This window comes from Heterodontus francisci, chromosome 12 (assembly GCF_036365525.1).
Source record: "Heterodontus francisci isolate sHetFra1 chromosome 12, sHetFra1.hap1, whole genome shotgun sequence".
Lineage (NCBI taxonomy): Eukaryota > Metazoa > Chordata > Chondrichthyes > Heterodontiformes > Heterodontidae > Heterodontus > Heterodontus francisci.
In genome coordinates, this window is record NC_090382.1 from 60,922,532 (window position 1) to 60,949,162 (window position 26,631).

The following is a 26,631-nucleotide window of genomic DNA, read 5'->3' on the forward strand; positions in this document are numbered from 1 at the left end:
GATTAATGAGTTAGATGATCAGCCATGATCATAATGAATGGCGGAGCAGGCTTGAAGGGCCGATTGGTCTACTCCTCCTATTTTCTATGTTTCTATGTCTCTTTTCAAAGCCTGAGCACCAGGCATTTCTGCAACAGACCCTTCATCCTCCTCTCCTTTCTCCTCCCCGTCCTCCTCTAAGGAAGAGTGGCATTCAAGGTCCTCCTCTTCATCCAGCTCCAGGCCTCTTTCTATTGTCATGTTGTTCAGCATGCAGCAGATGACCATAATGTGAGACACTCTGGCTGGTTCATACAGGAGAGCAGCACCAACCAGTCAAGGCAACTGAAGTGGATCTTCAAAATATCAATGGTCTGTTCGGTGCAGGTCCATGTTAGTAGATGTAGTGCTTCTCTCCATCCATGTCTGGAAAGCAAACGGCTGTCAGGAGCCATCTCTTCAGGAGATAACCCTTTACCTCAGCAGAAGCCTATGGACTGGAATTTTAAGTTGTGTGGGAGGCCCCACCCACAGCCAAAAAGTCAGGGCCAAGCCAGCCTCTGCCTGACCTGGAACCCATGGCAGGAATTTCTGTGGCCCAGGCCTTTAATTGGCTTTGGGCAGGACTTCCGTCCCTCTGAGGCAGGAAGTCCCACCTCCAAGAGCTGCAGGCCAATCAGCAGGCTGGCAGCTGTCAGTCCTAACAATGTTACCGGAAGCAGTGGCCTCTGCAGCAAGAAGGACTCCGGCCCAAAATAAAAGATAAATTTGTGGGACCTCGCTGGCGACAATCAGCTGGGCCCCAGTGAAGCAAGGGGGGATCGGTCTGGAGGGTGGGGGGAGTGTTGCATCATGGAGCCCATCAGGAGGGCCCCCGCAGCCCACAATGAGGCTGCCAGGTTTTACTGGGCAGCCCCCTGGGGGACCTCAGCTGCCCACCGGCCGCTGGTAAAATACCAGCGGCAGTGGGAGGAGGCCCTTACGTGGCAGTTAATTTGTTACTTAAGGGCCTTGATTGGCCTGGGGTGGGTGGGCAGTTTCTCGCCGCCACTGCTGCCCCTCGTAAATTTGTAGCGGGAGAGGGAAGGCATGGGGAACAGCAACCCCTGACTCCCACTCAATTTTACGACCCCACCACCCACCCACCCCCCTCCACCAGCCCACTCCTGAAACTGCATGTTGGCCTGCAGATGCATGTCAACTGGGACTCTCGAAGAATAAAGGAATCATGTCAGCTGCTCGGGAGCCAAGCACAGACCTGCAAGATGCACTTCATACAGTCACAGACCAGCTGGACATTCAATGAGTAGTAATCCTTTCTGTTCAGGTATCTGGCTGGCTGTTGTGTTGGTAACTTGATAGCTACATGAGTGTAATCTATGACCCCCTGGACCTGAGGGAATCCATCAATGGCAGCAAACCTGTATAGGCCCATCATGGTCAAAACGGATGCATTTCCCCACGCTCTGAACAGGACATCCATGACCTGCCGAATGGCATGCTGAGCTGCCGACTGCAAGATGCCATCTCGGCCTGCAGCTGATCCCTGGAAGGATCCGCATGCATAAAAATTCAGTGCCACTGTGACCTTGATGGCTACAGGTCAGGGACTGCCATGAGGGCATCAAGGCCTCAGATCGTTGTAGATCAGAGACCATTTGCCTGGATAGATCCAGCCTCCTGCAGCACTGGCATTCTGTCATTTGCAGATAGCTGACTTTTGGACAGTAGACCTGATGCCTTGGGTGGTGCCTTCTTCCCCTTTCATGCCCTTGCTGTGCTCCTCTGACCTGCTCTAGGCCAGGCAGATGCATCTGCTAAAGCTCCTCATCACTACTCGGTCCAATGTCAGAGTAGCCTGTTCCCATATCAGCAGTCTCAGCTGATGCTCTTTCATTCACTCGGGCTTCCCCCACTAACCCCAGCTGCCCAAGTGATGCCATCAGCCTCATGTCCCTCTCAATATTCCTACCATTCACTGCTCACAAATGCAACGCTGCCACTGTTTGAGCCTCTTAACTATGTTGAACAGTCTGTACAATAGCCCTTATGGCTCCCCACTGTGTTCACAACAGCTGCACCTCGTATTGTCCCAGAGATTGCATTTTCCCCATGCCTGCCAATGGAGAATTTAAAACTGCTCCCCTGAATCCTGTCAATGAGCTCATCAATGAGCTGAACCAACCACTTAATTAGGAACGTACGAGTTTCTGGCTCCCTCTCCATCCCCCGCTTCGCCACCCCCCCCACTCCCCCCAACACTCCCAACCGATGTCACTTTGAAAATGACTTTGTATTCTGGAGGTGTCAGAATCCAGAGACGCTTTCCAGGAACGCGATCTTCAGCTCACCCCCAAAACAAATTCTAAATTCCAGCCCCAGATATGAGTACACAAAACAGTGTGATGTTGACGGAAAGTGCAAACAGACTCAAATCAGTGGCAGTTCTATATAATGTCATGCCCTTGCTCAAGTGAAAGCGAGCATCAAAGTACCCTCTAATTTTTTTTGTAGTGCGCTGCCGATTTGTTTAAGTGTGCGAGCCTTTTAATTTCTTTTTTGCTGCAGCCAAGCACGTGCGTTAACTTATTGGGGCTGACTTGTATGCAGCCTGTGAAGGAACTTTCAGGTGTGGCCACACACCTTAGAGAGAACACTGGTGTGCACTATCTATTGAAAGCAATGATCCCACAGCAACTCCAAAAGAAAGAAACCTGTGGCACTAATGCCCAAGAGTGCCATTATGTACCACACACTAAGTTACATCTTAGTTGATCTGCCTGCTGTACGTGTATTATGAAACAAATATTAGTCAACTACCAGTTACAAACATATGCTGAACAGATGTAGTATTGGCATTGGGAACACAAATGCAAATATTTATTCAAGGTCTATTGTTTTTGGTAGGCTGCAGTTGCTATGCTAAAAATCATTTAAAAAAATATTTTCTCCAGTATTTTTTAATCCACTGATCAGAGTGCAATGGTCCATACATTGCAGTCAGGAGTTTTTGTTTTGGGTGCAAATTGTGCTCGAATTGAGCTAGTTTTGGAAAGTGTTTTTTTTGCTCAAGGGTCCATTCAAACTTATTTGCATATAGCTGAGCATAAAATCGCTCATACACCAGCACTGGGCAGCATTTTAGAAAGATTTTTTCTTTTTTAAATTTGCATTAAAAAAACATTCCTTGAGTAATGTATGAGTGATAACCTGGTACTGTTTGATTAGTACAGCTGAAAATAGGCTTACCACAAAAAAACATATTTTAATCAGAGTATCTAATTAACCACCTGTGAGTAACCTGGTTTTAAATAATTGAAAGGGACTTGAAAAGAAATAGACCCATTTACTAATTACATTGGTGTACAGTAGTCAGTTTCTTTGTAAAATAAAAGCAATGTTTAAAATATTATAAAAGTATCTATTCGTGTCCTTGTACCGAAAAAAATCTTAAGAGCCTCTTTGAAAGCTTGCAAACAACACAGTTGGCACAAACTCACCATGGTGATTAATTTGATCTCGGAGCATGGCCAGTTTTGTGGGAAGGGCAGACATCCAGCACCATTTTTTTAAACTAACACAAAACATTGCAGAAACGTGATTTGCTCTGGATTTAATTTATGCTCTAAGTTCCTCGATCATTTGCACTGGAATGGCCAATTTTGGGCAAATTGTGCTGGAAACTAGTACCACATAGAAATTCTAGCACTGCGATATTCGATAAGGCCTGAAAAAGGGTGAGGGATTGTGATGCACCATTAACCAATACCGTTGCTTCTGATGCAGACAGCACAAAAACATCTTTGTGCTGTCTGCTTATTATCATGGCTGTAGAGTGCATTTTGACTGGAGCAGGTACCGGAAGTGACTGGGTAAGAGTGTCTGAGCAGGAAGAACGCTGAAAAATTGCACTTAAGGGCAGAAAGTGTGATACAAGATTCTTCAATGCAGCGCAGGAGGCCTTGGTGCAGGGGGTTGTCGGAAGGACAGACGTCCCCTATCCACAGAAGACCAGAAGGCTCTCCTGACAAATGCTGCAAAAGCAATGGAACAGATAGCCATCACAGTCAACACCAGCAGTCTAGCTTTGAGGACCTGGATGCAGTGCTGCAAGACGTTCAATGACCTCACACAAGTGGCCAATGTCAGTGAATGCACCTTCAAATGCCCTATCCTTACAAATGAACCACTAGCCACACATTGCTCAATTCGCCACCACCCCTTCACACCTGTCAACTATATCTATCAACCATGGTTTATACCTAACATTCATAGCATCCCCTCACCATCACATACTTAACACTGATGCAAGTCTCACAGCCACATTTCAACGCTTGCACACATGTCAGCTGTTATGACCGACCGCTCCAGTCAAAGCCCCAATCAAAATATACGATTCTGATTGTGGTGGGACCAATGCACTGTTAATTCAATTCCATCGCTCCACAGATCGGCTAGCAAATCATTTAAACTTTCCAAATTAAAGAAAGACCCAGCCAAATTGTACCATCTATTAACCCCCGAATGAGGCTAACCAAATCAGGTGTCTTTAAATCAACAAATTAACTATTTAATTAGAAAAACTAAATGCTTACACGATGAAAATATAAAAACATTTAAAATAGAAAAAATTAGAGTCCTTTAATTTTTCTTGAAGTCCTCACAGCCATCCGATGAGGAAAAAGGTTCTTCCACAGTAGAACAGTCCATAGTCTAACTTGAGCAGCAGGTGATGCTTTCCTTCTCCAGCGAATTTCAACAATTAACGACTTCCAATCACTTTCAATAGAATCAAGCTGACTTTAGAGTTTCTGAGGGATAAAAGATTGTCACAGTCTAACTTCCCTTTCTTCAGTTGAAATTACCAGAGATCTCTGTTTTGGCTTGATGTTTTAGAATTTTGAGAGGTAGTAATTGCTGGTTCTTAAATTAATACTGATCCCTTGCAAGCCTTAAAGGTAAACCACATATTGCGGAAAAAAAACTACAAGACCATGACACAGCTATTTAACTATGACAGGCACATCACCCAAACACATTGCACTACATTCACTGATGCACTTCCTTCTCTCTTGTCAATCCCCTTAATCATCTTATATACCTCAATTAGATCTCCTCTCATTCTTCTAAACCTAGAGTGTAAAGGCCTAAACTGCTCAATCTCTCTTCATAAGACAAACCCCTCATCTCTGGAATCAATCTAGTGAGCCTCCTCTGAACTGCCTCCAGTGCAACTACATCCCTCCTCAGACTGACTTCACAATCTGCCTACTCGGCATACTTCAGCACACAGTCCCTGCACTAATGACCACCCAAAATGGCATCTGGCACTGTCCAAAACCGGAACTGTGTGTGATGTGAATGCCATTTTGGACCTGAAACGGTACCTGTAAAACTGAAAATATGGGCACACGCACCAAATAATTTTACAGCATTCAAGTTATATTAGTATTTTTTTTATTCACTGAACATCTGTTTCACCAGGTGACTTAGTTTTCTACACTTTAAGGCTATTTTAATGTACAACGTAATCCTTTAGGAGCAACAATGAATGAATGTCATGTTATTGTAGTTATGAAACAAACACAGGAATTTTTCTTGGCCAAATTCTATTCTTCATCTGCTTTAATAGAATGATCTAATTTCAAAATAAGAACATAAGAAAGTAAGGAATGAGAAAAGCCATTAGAACCACTATGTACAATTTACCTTATTGTAGATTGCACCTCATTCATTTAATCCTTGCAGGGAAAGCTCTTTATGGTGCTTCCTGATTCCCAGAGATAATCATGCAAAACTCCAGAACCATCACCCATTTCAGCTATTAACTTTTGGTGTGCTGTCCTCAACATACGGTATTCTTATTAATTTAGAGGTCTAAATCCCAGACCTAGACATTTTGGGGTATATTCTCATCTTTACGGAAGTTTGTAATATTTTCACTTTTGTAGATCTTAACATCTACATAAATTGGCTAGTGTTTGAGATTTTCCAGTGGGCAATTTTGTTGCACCCATTTATGATAGTGGGAACCACAGAAAATCTACCATTATCATTACTACAGAAGTAGCAAATTGGAACATAACAACAGATTTATGGAAATGTCTTCAATACAGCTATTGGGGCCACAAAACCAAGCTGAAATAAACCAACAATATTTTAAATCCCTAACCCAATCCAAACACTCTGTCCAGCCGGACCTTACCTGGCTTGACTCCCACTGGAGCCAATTCGCAATTACAATTCACACATTCAAATGAATGAACCATAGCGAACACATAAATGAATAGGATTAACATATGTAAGAGTTAAAATTCCAAGTGTCATTATTTCTAGATGCAAGTGAAATAACTAAGTCACATACTGAAAAAAATGAACTTGCAGCTGACAAGCTGACAATTTCTCCGACTTAATGACTTTGTTAAAAAGTTTGCGCAACATTTTGAAGCAAAACATAATGGCCCTTTTAATAATGTGAAAATTCTTAATTACTGCCAATCAACCTCTCTGGCACTGAAAGCTAACTATTACAAATGTTGAGTCTCATTCCTTCAGGTATTAATTGTTATTGGAGATTTTACAAATGTAATTTTTTTATTAAAATATACTTTTCATTTCTGTTTTTTCTCTTTCTTTTAATCCAATAATTGTTTTCCCACTCTTAATTTCTCTTTCTGTACTTGGTGTAACATTGTATTTACTCCTTCCAGTTTACATTTCCTTCTCAGTCCTTGCACTGTTTCTTTCACAATCCATCAATCTGATTGGTTAAGGTAGGTTGCCCTGTTCACCCGGATCCCAGATGCCCTGTTTCCCTCACTGTGCTGTTATTAGCTCACACACAGCAGCTAAAAATGTTTTGAGTTGAATGTTTCAGGAACAAGTCTTAATTAACAGCAGATGCCTTTTAGATGTCCCGCTACTGCAAAATTTGGCTCATTAACTAACCAGCTAAAAATAATGCACAGAGAAATTTCAATTCCCTTGAACTTCATCTTAATATGTGTTTTGTTGATATCTATTTGTTTACAAATGATTGGATCAGGATCACTTCTGAATACTACTGTGAAGAAGGTATATAACCCTGCAAATGATATGAAGAAGTTTAATTACTTGAGTGCTGTGGGGTTCCAAGGGCTGCTGACAAAGATACTTGCTTTGTAGCCCTCTTCCTAATGTGATATGTAAAACACATCAAAGATTTATCAGTTTGTCCCTATGGTACAACAATGTTGCTATTCCAAATCTGGGTGTTTTTATTGGTTGAAAATATCCTTTGAAGGCAATTTGAAGCCAATAAAACAGATGTGTTTTTTTAAAATGTGATTATCTTCAGAAAGAACACCAGAGAGTCAGGAGACAGAGTAAACAAAGCCAACAAGCAGGTAAAACGTAAGCTCCAGGGACCATAAGTTTTGGAAATATGGGATCAGAGAAATTGGTTATTAAAAAAATAAAGTTTATAAAAGGAATCGATAAGGAAAAGTACAGTTAAAGTAAAAAGGAAGAATTATGACCAATGAGAGAAGGGAATTATAAGAACGACATAGCAAACAGAAGTAAATCATGTTTGATAAAATTGTGTTTGAAGTATGTATTTTAGTTCTGTATGGTTAAAATTATAACAAAACTACTCTTGATATTTGGAGTAACTTTATTGCTTGTTATTTTTAGTACCACAATGTATAAACAGAAAGCAGGTGAAATTCGTTGTCCGGGAAACAGAAATTTCTCTGGCCCTGTTAGTGGTCTAAGTGTTGATTCATTCTTCATTTCTTAACCCGGTCTAATATTTGCTCCTGTAAAGGATCTAGATATTCTTTAGCTTGCTGTCTACTGCTAAAACATCTAGAAAAAGAACCTATGATTTTTTTTTCTTTTGGCCTTTTATCACTTCTGATCTACCTTGTAGTTAATTTGAACTGAATTTTACTGTTTTCTTCTAAAATAACATAATTTGGCCTTTAGTTAGCTTTGGCTTCTAAATTTAGCTGCTATAGTCTAGATACTGGTATGTTTCTCTGTCCAAGATTTTCTGTGAATTGGCGAGGATGGGAAGGCAGGACTGGAAGTGGATGGCGTTGGCACTCCCAGTCTGATCCCTGATCGCATCAAAATCTCATTCTATTAATGGCCAGCAGACGGAAGGGATGGACGGCTGACCATTTACCAGCCAGAGGTGGGGAGGAGGGAGTGGCTGTGTCATCAGCTGACATGGTCTGATGTGCTGGCGCCATCTTTAAAGGGCCACCAGCACTACAACACTGCTTCAGACCTCCTTATCCCCCTGCCTCAGACCTACTGAAGGGCCACTCTGCCAGTTGCTTCCTTAACATACCCCACACCACCACCCTCTCAATGGAGCCACGTGCCAACAGCTAGATGGCATGATGGAGGCTCGAGCCCAAATCCCTGGCACATGAACTCCTGCTCCCCGACGCAAATCACTCTGGCCTTCTGCACTAGCCTTCCTGTGAAGGCAAACTGCCTGACCTCACGGCTACTGAATGCAGCAATGACCTCAGCTGCTACCCCATTGCTGCCCTTAAATACCTTCCAAGGCTCTGATGCCCCATGGCCCCCTGCACTCTCCATAAATTTGAATGGGCTTGTAAAATACTGATTTTATGTTTATTTGTGATTCATGTTTAAATCACCTTAACTAGCTCTCAATTGCCAGTTTTCCAGAAGCGCAAGCCATTCACGCTTCACTTGCCGTCCAGCATTTTAAAATACGGACTCAACATTATGATGCAGAGTTCCATGCCAACGCCACTCCACTCACTTTTACATCACTTTTGCAATCAATAAAATAAAGCTCTACCTCTAAAATACCTCCGATGTACAATACTAAGGGGGAATGCTACATTTTCAGAGATACCATCCTTAGTAACATTAAACTGAGGACTGGTTGCCTGTTCGAATGCTTCAGTGGTTAAGGTGGGTGTTACAGATCCCATGACAATCTTTGAAGAAGAGGTGGAATTCTGCAGCTGACTAAGCCAACATTCTTCCCTCAACCAATACCATCAAAAGCAAATATATTGGTCATTTATCTAATATCTGCTTGTAGAATCTTTTCATGTGCAAAAGGCTTACCTAAAAACCAACATTACGTTTCTAAAGGAATTCATTGTTTGTAGCATTTTGAGATTTTTCTGAGAATATTGGTGTAGAAAGAAATGGGCATTGAGCAAACTCCGTTCACATCATCAGGCACCTCACAGCCATTTAAGTACTTTTGAAGTGTGATCAGTTGTGTAATGTAGGCAAACACAGCAATTAATTTGTGCAAAGTAAGGTCCCAAAGATAAATGACCAGATTATTTTAATTATGTTGGTTGAGAGATAAATGATGATCAGGACAGCAGGAGAACTCTGTTGCTCTCTTCAAATAGTACCATGTGGTCTTTTATGTTCAACAGAGGGGATAGAAAAGGCCTCAGTTAACATCCAATCCAAATGGATAGCATCTCTGGCAGTGCAGCTTTCTCTCACACTGAAGTGTCAGCTTAGATTATGTGCTCAAGACTCTGGAATGGGTCTCAAATCTATCACCTTTTGACCAAGAGGCGATAATGTTACAGCTGACCCAAGTGTTAATATTTGATCTATATGCAAACCTTTCTTTCTATTGTGCAGTTCAGTCAGAATTGATTAACAGTTTCCCTAAAAGCCGAGTGAGTAAAAGCCAGCCGATGTAATACTGAGCCCCTGAGACCAGAGGGTCCCAGGTTTGATCGCCATTCTGATTCCCATGCTGAATTAGCTCATTTCAGTGAGGGCAAGGTTAGATTATCATAATTAGCCTCAGTATGTCTGAACTCAGGAACAGAAAAGTCAGCCAGATTTATGCTCCTGACTAATATCTAACAACTTTTTCTGGAAAGTGGATATGTGTGGATGTCAAGTGAGAACAAGATCTTGTACTGCTGTATGACATCCACAGTCAAATAGCAGATCAGCACTTACTGTAGCATGTGGAAAAATAGCCATTTGGGTAAGGTACTGGAACACTGCCAACACATCTGGAACTGTAAGTCAGCAACACCCAGTACTCTCAGGAAAGTAATGGAAGAAAATTTGAAAACAAATGAACAACATTCCTTAATCAGAAAATTATTGTTGTTGGTGCTGAGACATAATATGATTTAATCCTAACCCTAACTTGCTGTTTATTAGAATAAATCCTAAAATAAGAATGGACGACTCAGTTCAATGTTACCTTATTCACTGTCAATCCTTTCAGCTATTTAATTTAAAAAATATTTGAAAATTAAAGTGTCTAATATCTGATTATCTGACTCTTAGCACAACAAATAAGTCAACCACTGGCTCAAATTCATTTCAAAGCAAATGTATAAATATATTGAGCATACATATCAACATAGATGTTAGTGTAGTGTAGAGTGATGTTCATGTCTGTTAAACAAGCAGTTTCTGCCCATCGTACTCTACAGCATGTGCATGGTTGACAATGATAAGTTTTATTACATTTACATGTCATAAATATTTTTCTAATTTTTTTTCTTTCCACAGGAGGTATTACATTTGGGGAAAGAAATTCCTTCTAATCCCTATTATTGCCAGCTTGATGGTCAGATGTCCCATGTATTTACTGAGACACTGGGCAAATACACCCTCGTTGGTGAATCATTGAATATGACTGCAGCAAAGCGCCTAAGGCTAGTTCTGTTTGCACCAGGAACATGCACATCATTGGAGTATAGCATACGGGTTTATTGTCTGGAAGATACTCAAAATGCACTGAAGGTAACCGATTAATCCAAATTTCAGACAAGCCTATTGTTTTCAGAAGGCTGTATTATATTAATCATGTTATTATGCATACTAAGTAAAAACTCAAGTGTTAATTAGCTAAGCAAGAATGTATGGTGTAGTGAAAGTGAAATTTACCACCGATTGTTTGACCAGAAACTAATTACTGCCATTCAATAATATTTTATTTTTAAAAATACTTTGAAATTGGCATTTTATCTAGTTAAAAGCAACAGTATTTATTTCAGATTTGTGGGCTTCAGTCAAATCTAATGTAGCAATGTAAAAGGATAGTTTAATTAATATTGTCTGTATTCATTCAATTCAATGTTATTTAATTTAATTTTGCCATAATTTGTTTGGGTCAACACATGGTACATTATTCATTGTTCAAGAGATTTTCAGAATACCTGAGTCTAATACTAAGCATATGCTATTACTGATAGGATAAGCATTACTTCTGGGGTTATAATTTCTGATATTCGATAAAGTGATTCCAATTATGCAACTTATTTTACATGAAACAAAGCTGCAATGCCTAATGACATATTTTGGCATTTTTCCATGTCATGCAGATCCCCCCACCCCCACCCACCCGGCCAAGAATGAGGCATATTAATTTTGTCATTTGAACATTGGTTTTAAACTGTTGCTGGAGTGAAGAAAGGAGTTGTTAAACAATCACCAGACACTTGGCTTGAAAACCATTTACATACTAACAGCCAGTGCTTGGAGAGACAAAGGACTATTCGCTGGTCCACTTAACCCAAAATGGACTGTGAGCACCAGACATTGAAGGTGAGGAAGCTCACATTACAGGATGACTGCTACAATGACAGAATCCACAAACAGAAGTGGTCAAACCAGCTAGTCACATGCCTAACCTACTGGGAAACCTGGGGTTTTTTGAACTAGCCACAGGACAGTTTGAATTCAGAAGGCAGTTTTGAACTGGAACCTGGAACAAAGAAGCCTCTCTCTCTCTCTCTCTCTCTCACACCTCCAAACCCAGCGGGATGAAATGATTTTTTTTTAAAAGAGCATTTCATTAAAAGGGACTAGAGAGAAGATAAGGACAGGAAGACACACATGCATCTCTTTCATTCATTCAGAACCCTAACAATTGTTACAGCCTGTCTTTTCTTGGTAGCAGTGTTGCTTTAAACTGCCTGTTTTGGCATCCTAATAAACATGTGGTTTTTGAGGAAGCTTTTTCAGTTTGAACATTTCCATGACTGACAAAGGGGTCTTTGTTTTTTGAGGTCTGCAGGGGGGAGGGTTAGGTTTAATTAGCCCTAGGTTGGAGTTCTGCTCATGGGTGCCGGCAGTGGGTGATTCTCTGAACTCTCCTTCAGTGCCTTGATGAGTCATGCAAGGGCTTTTTACCTCAGGGGATGGCTGGTTCCCTTTTTCCTTGACTGTGTGGGAGGATTCTTTGCTAATCTTCCTTTGTCCTCTAGGACACTCCTGCTTGCAACTATTTGTCGGGATTCAACTGCAATCCCGTACGGCACTTTGACTAGGTGAAGCATCACCCTCATGGTTTCTGGGCCCACTTGAGGACTTCTTTGTCTCTGCAAGTACCTGTAAATGCTGTTAGCAACTCTGGTGGGGTGCTTCTAGAGTCTGCATATACATAGGAGGATGTGGGGTCTACTTTTTCAAACATTTCGGGGTTGGATGACCGGACAGTAGGGGTTTTCATCCGGGATTCTTCCCAGACTTCCTTTAACCTGCCCTCTTAGTCCCTTTTTCCCCATTCCCTTTTAACCTGTTGCTAGCCTGGTGCCTGCCTGTCCCCTTTTGTTCTCGGCAGGGCTCCCTTACAGTTCACCAGCCCTCTGCTGGAGGGTCATCCAAAGACCGATTTAGGACTTAGGGGTGCAGATTTCACTGTAGGTTGGGTTTTCCCCTCAATCTGGCACATGTGGCAACTCCTACAGTACTCCACCACATCTTTGTGGAGTTTCGGCCAGTCAAACTGCTGTCTTATGCGGGCTTTGATTTTTCATATACCGGCATGTGGAGCCACTGCAATCTCATGGGCCATTCTTACTATTTCTCTATGGAACCTCTGCGGAACCACTAGCTGGTAAACCACTGCCCACTCCTTGCTCTTAAGTCTGTGAGGAGAACTCCGTTTCCTCATCAGTACCTCATTCTTTAAATAGTAGCAATCAGGGACTCACTCTGCTTCAATTTCAGACTGGGCAGCCTTTGCTAACTCTCACTGGGTCAGCTCACTGAGCTATGGAAGATCCGTTTAACTCATTCCTTGGCTCTTCTAACTTTCCAGAGAAAGTCTCAGACAGACAGACCTCATGGCCATCTGCCTGCAGTGCTAATTCAGTCTCCTCTGGGGGAGCTGGTTTGATCATGGCCTGATCCACTACACATTCAGGAAAACTGTAGGGGACCATATCCTGCCACGGCCCTGTCTCGCTGACCTCCTGCGGTCTCTCTTTCACTACTGAGGAAGCTACTATCTTCATCCCTGCAAGATTATTACCTAGGAGCAGGTCAACCCCGTTCACAGGCAAACTAGGGACAATCCCGATGGTCACTGGTCCCGAAACTAGGTCGCACTCCAATGCACGTAGTGCACAGGTACTGGCCTCCAATACCATTCACCACCATTCTGGAGTTTACTGCACTCTCTGGGGAAAAGGTCAGGCCTTTTCCCAGTAAAAAGGATCTAGTGGCCCCTATGTCCCTGAGGATTACTATGGGCGTGTTGCCCCACTCGAGGGGTATGGGGTTACTCTCCCTTCAGACACAAAACCCTAATAACCTTCAGGAATCCTATTAAATTTTCCTGCACTCACAGCATTAAGCTTCCTGGGTCTCGCTCTTACTGCAGTTAAAGCCACAGCTTGTTCTGCTGTGCTTTCCATTAGGTTCTCTTCTTCACTGAGTGGGTGTCATGCTAGGCCCCCACCTGCCAAGATTGAGGCACATTAATTTTGTCATGAACATTGATTTTAACTGTTGTTGGAGTGAGGAAATGACTTGTTAAACAGATCAGCTGTGGCTGGAAAAAAAACATTTACACACTAACCGACATCGAAGGCTAGGAAGAGCATTCCAGGGCCTGCTAAGGAGGATACAATTTTAAAGGGCTAGGACTGGTTAGACCAGCTGGTCACATGACAACCTAGCTGTTCCAGGGTTTTTTTTTGAACTGGCCACGGAGAGTTTGAAGGCAGAATGTCTGTTGGCTCCTGGACTGAGAAGATCTCTCTCCTGTCTGCTCCCATCTCTTTCTCATAAGCCTCTGAATCCACTGAAGACACATGAACCCCAAGAGAGAAAAGTCTCCTACAGCAAATAAGGTTTACGAAGAATACCGGGCCCCAATGAAAAGCAAGATCTACCTACAATCAAGGACTCTACAGTGAGCTCGAAGAACCATAACAAAAACTCTTCAGATATTGCCTCAAACTTTTCCACTTTATTTTTCTTCTGCTCTTTTCTGTGATGAGCTTTATTCCCTGTTGCCAGATGAGAGTTCATCAAATTATGAACTAACCAAAAATGCTATCCTCGGGGCATATGAATTAGTACCTGAAGCCTATCGCCAAAAGTTTAGGACCCTCAAGAAGCAAGCTAATCAAACTTATCTGGAGTTTGAAAGAAATAAGCATCTGGCTTTTGACCAGTGGCTGAGAGCTCTTAAAATACAGCTCAGCTATGAGACTCTCAGAGAAGTAATCCTGTTAGAGGAATCTAAACACTCTCTCCCACTCTCAATAAAGACCTATGTAGAGGAGCAGCAGGTTCAGGGAGTCCAGTAAGTGGCCGTTATGGCTGAAGGGTTTGCTGTAATTTATAAGTTGGATTCCCAGGGAGGAACTTTTCCTGATCACCCCCACAAACCTGAAAGGGACAAAGGGTGGGAAGGTAATAGGAGCCCAAGCAGTCCTGGGAGGGAGATGAAAGCAGGATAAACTGGGGACTCTCCTCTAGCCAAAAAGGAACAGCTGTGAGCAAGTGTGAGACCCGGAGACCTGTGTGCTTCCATTGTAATAAAGCAGGTGTCATGCAGACCCCCACCTGCCAAGACTGACGTACACAATATTTCACCACATGAACATTAAAACTTAAAATTGTGGCAGGGAATAAAAGAGGGCCGATCACAAGCAATTGCCAAGCCCCTGACTGGAAAGACATTTGCATGCTAGCAGACAGTGTTGGAACAAAGGACCTAGTCCCTACTTCTCCAATACACAGAAAACCTGGTCAGGCCAGTTTAGTCACATGACTAACTGGCTGTTTTTTTTAATTGCCACAGAGTGTTTGAAAGGCAGAAAGCTCTTTGCTCCTGGATTGAAAAGACCTCTCTCCTATCTGCTCTCATCTTGCTCTGACCAGCTTCAGAAACCATTGAAGACACATGAATCCCAACAGAGAAAAGTATTTTACAGTGAACAAGGTTTAAGAAGAATACTGGGCCCCAACGAAAAGCAAGACTACCTACAATCAAGGACTACAGCGAGTTCAAAGCACAGTAAAAACCCCTCTTCAGAGATTGCCTCAAACCTCTCCAAATTATTTTTCTTCTGCTCTTTTCTGTCCCTACTTGCACATGCAGATCACGTTTGCATTCTAGCGTGGGGCATGGCATGTATCCTTCGGCATTAACCGAATTAGAGTTTAAGTTTAAGGTTTAATAAATTTCACTTTTCTTCTTTAAACCTGAGAAAACCTGGTTGTGCTCATTTCTTTACCTTATAATTGGAAAGTGGTAAACAAGGATTCACAAAGGGGAACTAAAAACATAGTGTGTTTAAAAATTAAACCCTGTTGCAATAAGACCAGGTGAAGACAGGAAAAGACCGCTAGACACCTTTCTCACCTGGTCATACCATTAATTTGGGTGCTAGCGTCCGGGAATTTGCCCACACACAAACAAGAGAAATTGGAAGTGGGAAGCCAAATTGTTCCCGATCAAAAAAGAGCAAGGTTAATACAGGTTTTCTTGTGGTTGTGTGTGATTGAATACTAGCATGTCTGCAACTGAAACAAGTAGCTCCCCAAGCCAGGGTGAAGTAACTTGGGATAAGTTAAAAGCAATGGCTGTGGAGGAGTTGAGAAAAATGGTTGAGCAGTGTAGGATCAACGTACGTGGCAAGACTGGAAAGTCTGAACTCCTAAGGCTAGTAGCCAACCATTTTTCCCTTGAATCTGAAGAAGCAGAAGCAGGGTTAGAAGCAGATTCCGACAGGGCATTGTTCGCAAAGATACAATTGGAGCAGAGGAAACCTGAATTTCAGGAAAGAGCGAGAGGGAGAGAGCCTTCTGGAAGGAACGGGAAGAGAAAGAGAGAACCTTCCAAAAGGAACGTGAATAAAAAGAACGACAGGAGAAGGAACAAGAGAGAGAGGAGAGAGAAAGTGAAAGAATATTCCAGAAAGAATCCGAAGAGAGAGAGCTGAAGCGGCTTGAGTTAACTAGGGAGCGACAGAGTAACCCCAGTGAAAGCATGGGCAATATGAAGGAGCAGAATTCAGGGCTGGTACAAAATTGCTAAAACTCACCCAGCTAATTCCAAAATTCAATGAGGAAGATGTGGAAACATTTTTTGTGTCTTTTGAGAAACTGGCAAAGCAGCTAAAATGGCCAGCTGAAACCTTCATCTCTCTTATTGCAAAGCAAACTAACCAGTAAAGCCCATGAGGTTTATTCCCTGTTGCCAGATGAGAGTTCATCAAATTATGAACTGACCAAAAATGCTATCCTTGGGGCATATGAATTTGTACCCAAAGCCTACAGCCAAAAGTTTAGAACCCTCAAAAAACAAGCGAATCAAACTTATCTGGAGTTAGAAAGAAGTAAGCAGCTGGCTTTTGACCAGTGGCTGAGAGCTCTTAAAACACAGCTCAGCTAATGAGAATCTCAGAGAAGTAATCCTGTTTGAGCAATTTAAACACTCTCTCCCACTCTCAATAAAGACCCATGTAGAGCAGCAGGAGGTTCAGGGAGCCCAGCAAGCGGCCGTTCTGGCCGATGAATTTGGTTTAATTTATAAGTCAGTATTCCAGGGGAGAACCTTTCCTGATCACCCCCACAAATCCGAAAAGGACAAAGGATGGGAAGGTGATAGGAGCCCAGGCAGTCCTAGGAGGGAAAAGAAAGCAGGATAAACTGGGGACCCTCCTCCAGCCAAAAAAGAAGGTACTGTGAGCAAGAGTGAGACCCCGGAGACCTGTGTGCTTCTATTGTAATAAGGCAGGGCATTTAAAAGCTGACTGCTGGAAATTAAAGGGAAAACCGGTAAGGTTAATCAGGGCACACCTGCTCAGTGAAGATGGGACCCTCATAGAAAACACAGAGCACGATTGTGGCTTTATCTGCAGTAAGAGTGCAAGCCAGGAATCTTACTACAGCCAGTGCAGGAAAAGTTAATAGGACTCCTGAAGGTTATCAGGGTTTTGTGTCTGAAGGGAAGGTAACCCTATATCCCTCGAGTGGGGCAAGCAAGCCCATAGTGATTCTCAGGGACACAGGGGCCACTAGATCCCTTTTACTGGGAAAAGGCCTGGCCTTTCCCACAGAGAATACAACGAACAACAAAATGGTGGTGAATGGTATTGGAGGGCAGTGTATGCCTGTACCTGTAGATCTGGGTTCCTATCACCTTCCCATCTTTTGTCCTTTTCGGATTTGTGGAGGCGATTAGGAAAAGTTCTCACCTGGGAAACCGACTTATAAATTAAAGCAAACTCATCAGCCAGAACGGCCGTTTGCCAGGTTCCCTGAACCCGCTGCTCCTCTACATGGGTCTTTATTGAGAGTGGGAGAGAGTTTTTGAATTCCTATTTTCGGGACCGATGACCGTAGGGATTGTCCCTAATTTGCCTGTGAATGGGGTTGACCTGCTCCTAGGTACTGATTTGGCAGGGGTGAAGGTGGTAGACCCCAAGTAGTGAAAGAGAGACTGCAGGAGGTCAGAGAGACAGGGCAGTGGCAGGAGACGGTCCCCTGCAGTGTGCCTGAATGTGTAGTGGATCAGGCCACGATCAAACCAGCTCACCCAGAGAAGACTGCAGGCAATTGACCATGATGTCTGCATGTCCGAGACTTTCTTTGGAAAGGTAGGAGACCCAGGGAATGAATTAAATGGATCTTCCCTAGCTGAAGCTCAGCGTGCTGACCCAATATTGCGAGAGTTAGTACAAGCTGCCCAATCTGAATGTGAAGCAGAGTGAGTCCCTGACTGCTACTATTTAAGAATGAAGTGCTGATGAGGAAATGGAGTTCTCCTCACAGACCTGAGGGCAAGGAGTGGACAGTAGTTCACCAGTTAGTGGTGCTACAGAGGTATTTTTTTTATTTAGAGATACAGCACTGAAACAGGCCCTTCAGCCCACCGAGTCTGTGCTGACCAACAACCACCCATTTATACTAACCCTACAGTAACCCCATATTCCCTATCACCTACCTACACTAGGGGCAATTTATAATGGCCAATTTACCTATCAACCTGCAAGTCTTTGGCTGTGGGAGGAAACCAGAGTACCCGACGAAAACCCACACGGTCACAGGGAGAACTTGCAAACTCCGCACAGGCAGTACTCAGAATCAAACCCGGAGCTGTGAGGCTGCGGTGCTAACCACTGCACCACTGTGCCGCCCAGGTACCAGGGCGAAATATTAAGAATAGCCCACGAGACTACAGTGGCTGCACATGTCAGTATACAAAAGACCAAAGCCCGCATAAGACAACAGTTTGACTGGCCAAAACTCCACAAAGATGTGGTGGAGTATTGCAGGAGTTGCCACATGTGCCAAGTTGAGGGGAAACCCCAAGCTACAGTGAAACCTGCACCCCTAAGTCCTGTACAGGTATTAAGAGGACCCTCCAGCAGAGGGCTGGTGAACTGTAAGGGACCCCCGCTGAGAACAAAAGGGGACAGGCAGGCAGCAGGCGAGCAAAAGTTTAGAAAGAGAAGGGAAAAAAGTGACCAAGAGGGCAGGTTAAAGGAAGTCCGGGAGGAATCCCGGATGAAAACCCTTACTATCCGGTCAGCCAAACCTGAAAAATGTGAAAAGTTAGACCCCACATCCTCCTATGTAACTACAGACACTAGAAGCACCCGACCAGAGTTGCTAACAGCATTTACAGGAACCCGCAGAGACAAAGAAAGATCTCTAGGTGGCATAGAAACCATGAGGGTGATATCTCACCTTGTCGAAGTGCCACGGGGGAGTGCAGTAGAGTCTGCACAATTACCTGCAGCCAGGAGTGTCCTCTGGGACAAAGGGGAGATTAGCAAAAATATTCCTCCCCCTACAGTCAGAAAAAAAGCGAACCAGCCATCCCCTGAAGTCAAAAGCCTTTGTATGACTCAGCAAAGCACTGAAAGAGAGTTCAGGATAGACCCACTCACTACTGACTCTTTAAAAAAAAAATTACCTCAGCAGGAACAAAGACCCTAGGCAGCCCAGGAAGTGGGCAAATGGAATAGATTTCCCTAAAAAAGAAGCACATGTTTATTGGGATGCCAAAAAGGGGGCAATTAGCGTAGCACTGGCACCAAGAGAAGACAGGCTGTAATAAGTTTTACGATTTATGAATGAATAGGAACGAATGAGAGAAATGCATGTTTTTTTCTGTATGTTACATTTTTCTCTCGACCCTTTTAATGAAATGCGCCTTTTCTCAAATCACAGTTGATTCTGCTAGGTGTGGTGGTGTCATGCTAGGACCCCACCTGCCAAGATTGAGGTTTAATAATTTTGTCATGTACATTGATTTTTAACTGTTGTTGGAGTGAGGAAATGACTTGTTAAACAGATCAGCCATGGCTGGAAAAAAACATTTACATACTAACAGACAATGAAAGTGAGGAAGCACATTCCAGGGCCTGCTAAGGAGGATACAATCCACAGGGCCAGGTTGGTTAGACCAGCTGGTCACATGACGACCTAGCTGTTCCAGGGTTTTCTTTTGAACTGGCCACAGAGATTTTGAAGGCAGAGTGTCTGTTGGCTCCTGGACTGAGAAGATCTCTTTCCTGTCTGCTCCCATCTCTTTTTCACACGCCTCTGAATCCACTGAAGACACGTGAACCCAAGAGAGAAAGGTCTCCTACAGCACACAAGGTTTTCGAAGAATACTGGGCCGCAACGAAGAGCAAGATCTACCTACAATCAAGGACTCTACAATGAGCTTGAAGACCCCTTACAAAAACACTTTAGATTTTGCCTCAAACTTTTCCACTTTATTTTTCTTCTGCTCTTTTCTTTCTCTGCATGTGTGTATCACGTATCACGTATCTGCCTGGTGAGGCATGCCCAACTTACCGTCACTCTTAGATCCATCTGGTCAGCTGGGCTGCAGTCCCAGCAGTGGCCACCGCTCCCGGTGGTGCTGCTGATACTAAGAGCTGCCAGCCCACTGATTGGCCGGCAGCTCACTGAGGCGGGACTTCCTCCCTCAAGCGGGTGGAAGTCCCACCTCGGGACAATTAAAGCCGAGGGACCCATAAAATATGGGACGGATCCCCGGCCTCGGTGGAAGCAGGTTTGCCACCAACTTTTACGTCGGTGGCAAATTCCCATCCGCCTAAGGTAAAATCCAGCCCCAAGCCTCAGCTGGCCACTTTAACTGCCTTGCCAGTTTTTTCAGAAGACACAAAAAACACTTCCATGTCTCTCTCATTGAATTTGGAATCAGTTGGGAGAATTTTAACAATTCTGTACCCAGCCCTGAATTACACTCTTCCATATTGGCCATGCTTTCACTGGGGTTACTCTGTCGCCCCCTAGTTAACTCAAGCTGCTTCAGGTCTCTCTCTTCGCATTCTTTCTGGAAGGTTCTTTATTTCGCTCTCTCTCTTTCCTCAAATTCAAGTTTCCTCTGTTCCAATTGTATCTTTGCCAGCAATACCCTGTCAGAGTCTATTTCCAACCCTGCTTCTGTTTCTTCAGATTCAAGGGAAAAATGGTTGGCCACTAGCCTTAGGAGTTCAGACTTCCTAGCCTTGCCATGTACAGTGATCCCACACTGCTCAGCCATTTTCCTCAACTCCTCCATAGACAGTGCTTTTAAGTTATCCCCAGTTACTTCACCCTGGCTTGGGGAGCTAGTAGCTTCAGTCGAAGACACGTTAGTATTATAGCACACACAACCACAAGAAAACCTCTATTGAAATCTTTTCTCCTTTTTTGCTTGGGAACAATTTGGCTTCCCACTTCCAATTTTGCTCGTTTATCTGTGAGTCAAATCCCAGACAGTAGTCCCCAAATTTCTGTTATAACCAGGTGAGAGTGATCTAGGGGTTCCCTCTTAGCCTTTTCCTGGTTTAACCGTAACAGGGTTTAATTTTTTAAAAAACACCGTGCTTCAGCTCCCCCTTAGTGAATCCTTGTTCACTGCTCCAATTGTGAGGCAAAGAAATCAATTCAGACAGGTTTTCTTAGATTTTAAATAAGAGAGGTAGAATTTTATTAATCTTAAACTGTAATCCGGTTACCGACTACGAATATGCGACGCAACCACGCTGGCATGCAAAGACGATAAACACACATGCAGATAGAGATAGAAAAGTAGAAAAGAATGAAGTGGAAAAGTTTGAAGCAATAGACGGGTTTCTATTTTACTGTCCTGTGAGTTTGCTGTGATGTCTTTGGTTGCCGGTCAGACTTGCAACTCATTGGGGCCCAGTGCACGCTTCAACTTGTTTCAAGGTCGGAGTCCTTTCTCTCTTGACGTTTACGTGTCTTCCGTGGGTTCGGTGGCTTGGGAGAAAGCGAAAGAGAGAAAGAGGCTTTCTTGTTTCAGGTTCCAGTTCAAAACTGCCTTCTGAATTCAAACTGTCCTGTGGCTAGTTCAAAAAATCCAGGTTTCCCAGCAGGTTAGTCATGTGACTAGCTGGTTTGACCACTTCTGTTTGTGGATTCTGCCATCTTAGCAGTCAACCTGGAAAGTGAGCTTCCTCACCTTCAGTGTCTGGTGATCACAGTCTATTTTGGGTTAAGTGGACCAGCAAATAGTCCTTTGTCTCTCCAAGCACTGGCTGTTAATATGTAAATGTTTTTCCAGCCAAGTGTCTGGTGATTTTTTAACAAGTCCTTTCTTCACTCCAGCAACAGTTTAAAATCAATGTTCATATGACAAAATTATAATGCCTCATTCTTGGCAGATGGGAGTCTGCATGACACATAGAAAAGATTTGTAAAAGTAGCTGCTTTAGAACTTCAACATTTAAAGCAAAAGATTTTCTCAGGTGTTATTTAAAAAAGCACCTAAACTAAAGAGGTTAATATGCAAATAAAAGTACTTTTTCCACAAAGATTATCAACAAAAAGCAATTCATCCATTTTTCTCAGCAATCAGAAAACACCTTATACCCATTGTGCTAGAAAGTCTTTGATTCTTCCCGGTGAACAGAGGGAGATAAGCCACTTTTGTTGATGTCCTGAGGTCTGCCACCCTGGTAGTCCCTGGTCGGTGACAGTACTGGTAGAAGGCAGGGAAGTTGGGAGTTTCACTCTTGTTCACATACAGTGGGGCAGTCAAGGGGCAAGTGGCCTATTTCTGTGCTAGCATGGAAGGGCATCATGCTCTTAGGTTTGAAGATGTAGTGGTAAGCCTCATCACTTGATTTTCTGTCATTATACCACATATTTTCAGGTGGTTTAGTGAAGGAAAATGAAGTTTCTGATGTCAGAATATTGTTTGTTCTTTGGGGATCTCAGACCATAGCTTCTTGGAGTGTTTACCTGGGGAGCAGTAGCTGGTTTAATTGGCAGACCTACTGGTCAATGCTAGGATTCAGAGAGCTGAAGAGGATCAGAAATAAAGCTTCAAACTTCTGATTCAGATCGGTAGCAATGGAAGACAGGATAGGTGAACACATGGGTCCTCCCTCAAAATAGCTGTTACAAATTTCTTTCACTGACCTCATTGTAACCCAGATCTGCCCAATTTGAGCTACTCCCAGGCCACATGAAAGATTACAATATCCAGTTTATTATTAAAACTATGTCATTGCTTTTGTACAACCAGATGTACATTCTTAGAGTCATAGAGTTATACAACACAAAAACAAGCCCTTCAGCCCATCATGTCTATGCCGGCCATCAAGCACCTATCTATTCTAATCCCATTTTCCACCACTTGGCCCGTAACCTTGTATGCTATGGCATTTCAAGTGCACATCTAGATACTTCTTAAATGTTGTGAGGGTTCCTGCCTCTACCACTCCTTCAGGCAGTGTGTTCCAGGTTCCAACCACCATCTGGGTGAAAAACGTTTTCCTCAAATCCCCTGTAAACCTCCTGCCCCTTACCTTAAATCTATGCCCCCTGGTTATTGACACCTCTGCTAAGGAAAAAACTTTCTTCCTTTCTACCCTATCTATACCCCTCATAATTTTGTATACCTCAATCAGGTCTCCCCTCAGCCTTCCCTGCTCTCCTCGACGGAGGTGGAGGGGCGACATAATAAAGGTTTACAAAGTTATGAGCGGCATGGACAGAGTGGATAGTCAGAAGCTTTTTCCCAGGGTGGAAGAGTCAGTTACTGGGGGACATAGGTTTAAGGTGTGAGGGGCAAAGTTTAGAGGGGATGTGCGAGGCAAGTTTTTTACACAGAGGGTGGTGAGTGCCTGGAACTTGCTGCCAGGGGAGGTGGTAGAAGCAGATATGATAGCAACGTTTAAGAGACATCTTGACAAATATATGAATAGGAAGGGAATAGAGGGATATGGGCCCCGGAAGTGCAGAAGGCGTTAGTTTAGGCAGGCATCAAGATCGGCGCAGGCTTGGAGGGCCGAATGGCCTGTTCCTGTGCTATACTGTTCTTTGTTCTTTGTTCTAAGGAAAACAACCCTAGCCTATCCAGTCTCTCTTCATAGCTGAAATGCTCCAGCCCAGGCAACATCCTAGTGAATCTCCTCTGCACCCTCTAAAGTGCAATCACATCCTTCTAAATAGTATGGCGACCAGAACTGTACACAGTACTCCAGCCGTAGCCTAACTAGTGTTTTATACAGTTCCATCATAACCTCCCTGCTCTTATATTCAATGCCTCGGCTAATAAAGGTAAGTATCCCATATGCCTTCCTAACCACCTTATCTACCTGTGCTGCTGTCTTCAGTGATCTATGGACAAGTACACCAAGGTCCCTCTGATCCTCTGTACTTCCTAGGGTCCTACACACATTGTATATTCCCTTATATAAAAGCAAAATACTGCAAATGCTGGAAATCTGAAATAAAAACAAGAAATGCTGGAAATACTCAGCAGGTCTGGCAGCATCTGTGGAGAGAGAAGCAGAATTAACGTTTCAGGTCAATGATCCTTCATCAGAACAGTTCTCAGGATTAAATCCCATTTACCACTGCTCTGCCCATCTTACCAGCCCATCTATATCGTCCTGGAATCTAAGGCTTTCATCCTTAATATTTACGACACCACTAATTTTTGTGTCATCTGCGAACATACTGATCATACCTCCTATATTCATTAATGTACACTACAAACAGCAAGGGTCCCAGCACCAATCCCTGCAGTACACCACTGGTCACAGGCTTAATCCTCTTATCTTTAGAAAGGTGATCTTTTTGAGGTCATTAAAATGATAAAGGGAGTTGATACGGTATCACAGAATCACAGAATCATTGCAGCACAGAAGGAGGCCATTTGGCCTATCGTGTCTGCGTTGGCTCTCTGAAAGACAATTTACCTAGTGCCACTCCCCTACCTTCTTCCCTTAGCCCTGCACGTTCTTCCTTTTCAGATAGCAATCCAATTCCCTCTTGAATGCCTCGATTGAATCTACCTCCATGAACTCTCAGGTACTGCATTCCAGATCCTAACCACTCATTGTGTGAAAAAGATTTTCCTCATCTCACCTTTGCTTCTTTTGCCAATTACTTTAAATCTGTGACCTCTTGTTCTCAATCGTTCCACCAATGGGAAGAGTTTTTCCCTATCTACTCTGTCGAAACCCTTCATGATATTGAACACCTCTATCAAATCTCCTCTCAACCTTCTCCAAGGAAAGCAGTCCCAACTTCTCCAATCTATCCACGTAACTGTTTCCAGGGATAAGGAACTTTTCTCGTGAATCTTTACTGTACTCTCTCTAATACCTTCACATCTTTGCTAAAGTGTGACACCCAGAACTGGACACAATACTCCAGTTCAGGCAGAACCAGTGTTCTATACAAGTTTAACATAACTTCCTTACTTTCTTACTCTATGCCACTAATGATGAAGCCTAGGATATTGTATGCTTTATTACTGCGCTCTCAACCTGTCCTGCCACCTTCAATGATTTATGCACATATACACCCAAGTCCCTCTGCTCCTGCACCCCCTTTAGTATTGCACCCTTTATTTTATATTGTCTCTCCACATTCTTCCTACCAAAATTAATCACTTCACATTTCTCTGCATTAAATTTCATTTGTTACTTGTCCGCCCATTCCACCAACCTATGTCCTTTTGAAGTTCTACACTATTGTCCTCACAGTTCACAATGTTTCCAACTTTTGTATCATTCACAAATTTTGAAACTGTGCCCTGTACACTGAGGTCCAGGTCATTAATATATATCAGGAACAGCAAAGGTCCTAACCCCGACCAATGGGGAACTCCAGTCTGAAAAACATCCTTTAACCACTATTCTCTGTAGGTACAGAGAAACTATTTCCTCTGGCAGGGAAAGCCATAATCTTAAAATTACAACCAGGCCAATAAAAAGTGAAATCAGGAAAAACCTTTTCATTCAAAGGGTGGTGGACTCTAGAAATCACTCCTCAACAGGCTGCGGATGTTGAATTGAAATTGAAATTTTTGAGATTGAGATTGATGAAAGTTTTTGAGGGGGGGTGGGGTGAGGGCGTGGGAAGGATATCAAGGGATATGGGGTAAAGACAAGTAAATAGCATTAAGGTACAGATCAGCCAAAAGCTAACTGAATCATGGAACAGGCTCGAGGGGCTGAAGGGTCAACTCCTATCCCTATCTTCCTATCATCATTAGGGATGCACAATACATGAAAGACTGATGGAACTGAACTCAAAGATATCTGGCACAGACCCACAATTTGTAGCAGATTTGAAGAGTCATGTGGAGAAAATTTTGGTAACCAAATGTCTTTATCATACTTCTTGAATATGGAGTATTTTGGTAATTGCCCAATGAGCTATTAGTACTGAGTGTCAGAGCGTTAGTATTGACCTTCCCTTTGTTTTTATTTTGTTGACAGGCATCTAATCTTTAATTTTTTCTGTGCTGTACAATTGGAAATGCAACTGATCATCAGCCAAATTAATTATATTTTGGCATTTGTAAACAAACCTGAAATAGCGCACGTTTGATTACTAATTCAATTCAAATCTTACTTCCAAATTTAAATGGCTTCCTGGTTTGCTCTACATGAATACTTCATTGTGTTTGGCTGCTTCCCTGCTTGCTGACATCACTGCTGCTGCATGCCAAGGAAACTCCTTGAATCGGCGCCATAATTAAGCTGCATTGGGAAAGAGTAAAATTATGCTGCACACATTGCTAGACCTTTATGGACAGCTTTCTTTGAATTCAGTGGCGAGCAAAATTGTTTTGCCGCTGATTGCAAAATACATGTATGACAATTATTAGAGGCAAAATCATATCCTGCAATGCTTTAGTGCAGAAAGATGGTACGACACATTATAGTACTGGCCTGTCTTGCTGGTTGATTATGTTAGGCCCTGTTGTAAAACAGGAAAGTTACTGGCAATAGCAATTATCTTCCAATTTCACATTGCTGTCTCTTAATTAATTAGGCTGCCTCAGACATGGTTTCCTCAGTGATAATCACATGGATTGTTTCCAATCTGCTGAAAGAACAACATATTCAAATTTGATCAAGACTG

General features: G+C 43.0%; 1 protein-coding gene across 1 annotated transcript in view; it reads left to right on the forward strand.

The window, feature by feature from the left end:
* The window catches only part of unc5a (unc-5 netrin receptor A), a 312,917-nt gene that overhangs the window by 212,740 nt on the left and 73,546 nt on the right, over positions 1-26,631 (forward strand). Inside the window, exon 11 of the mRNA XM_068043091.1 lies at positions 10,519-10,752. Within this exon, the coding sequence (XP_067899192.1) occupies positions 10,519-10,752 (234 nt within the window). The remainder of the gene's footprint in view (positions 1-10,518; positions 10,753-26,631) is intronic.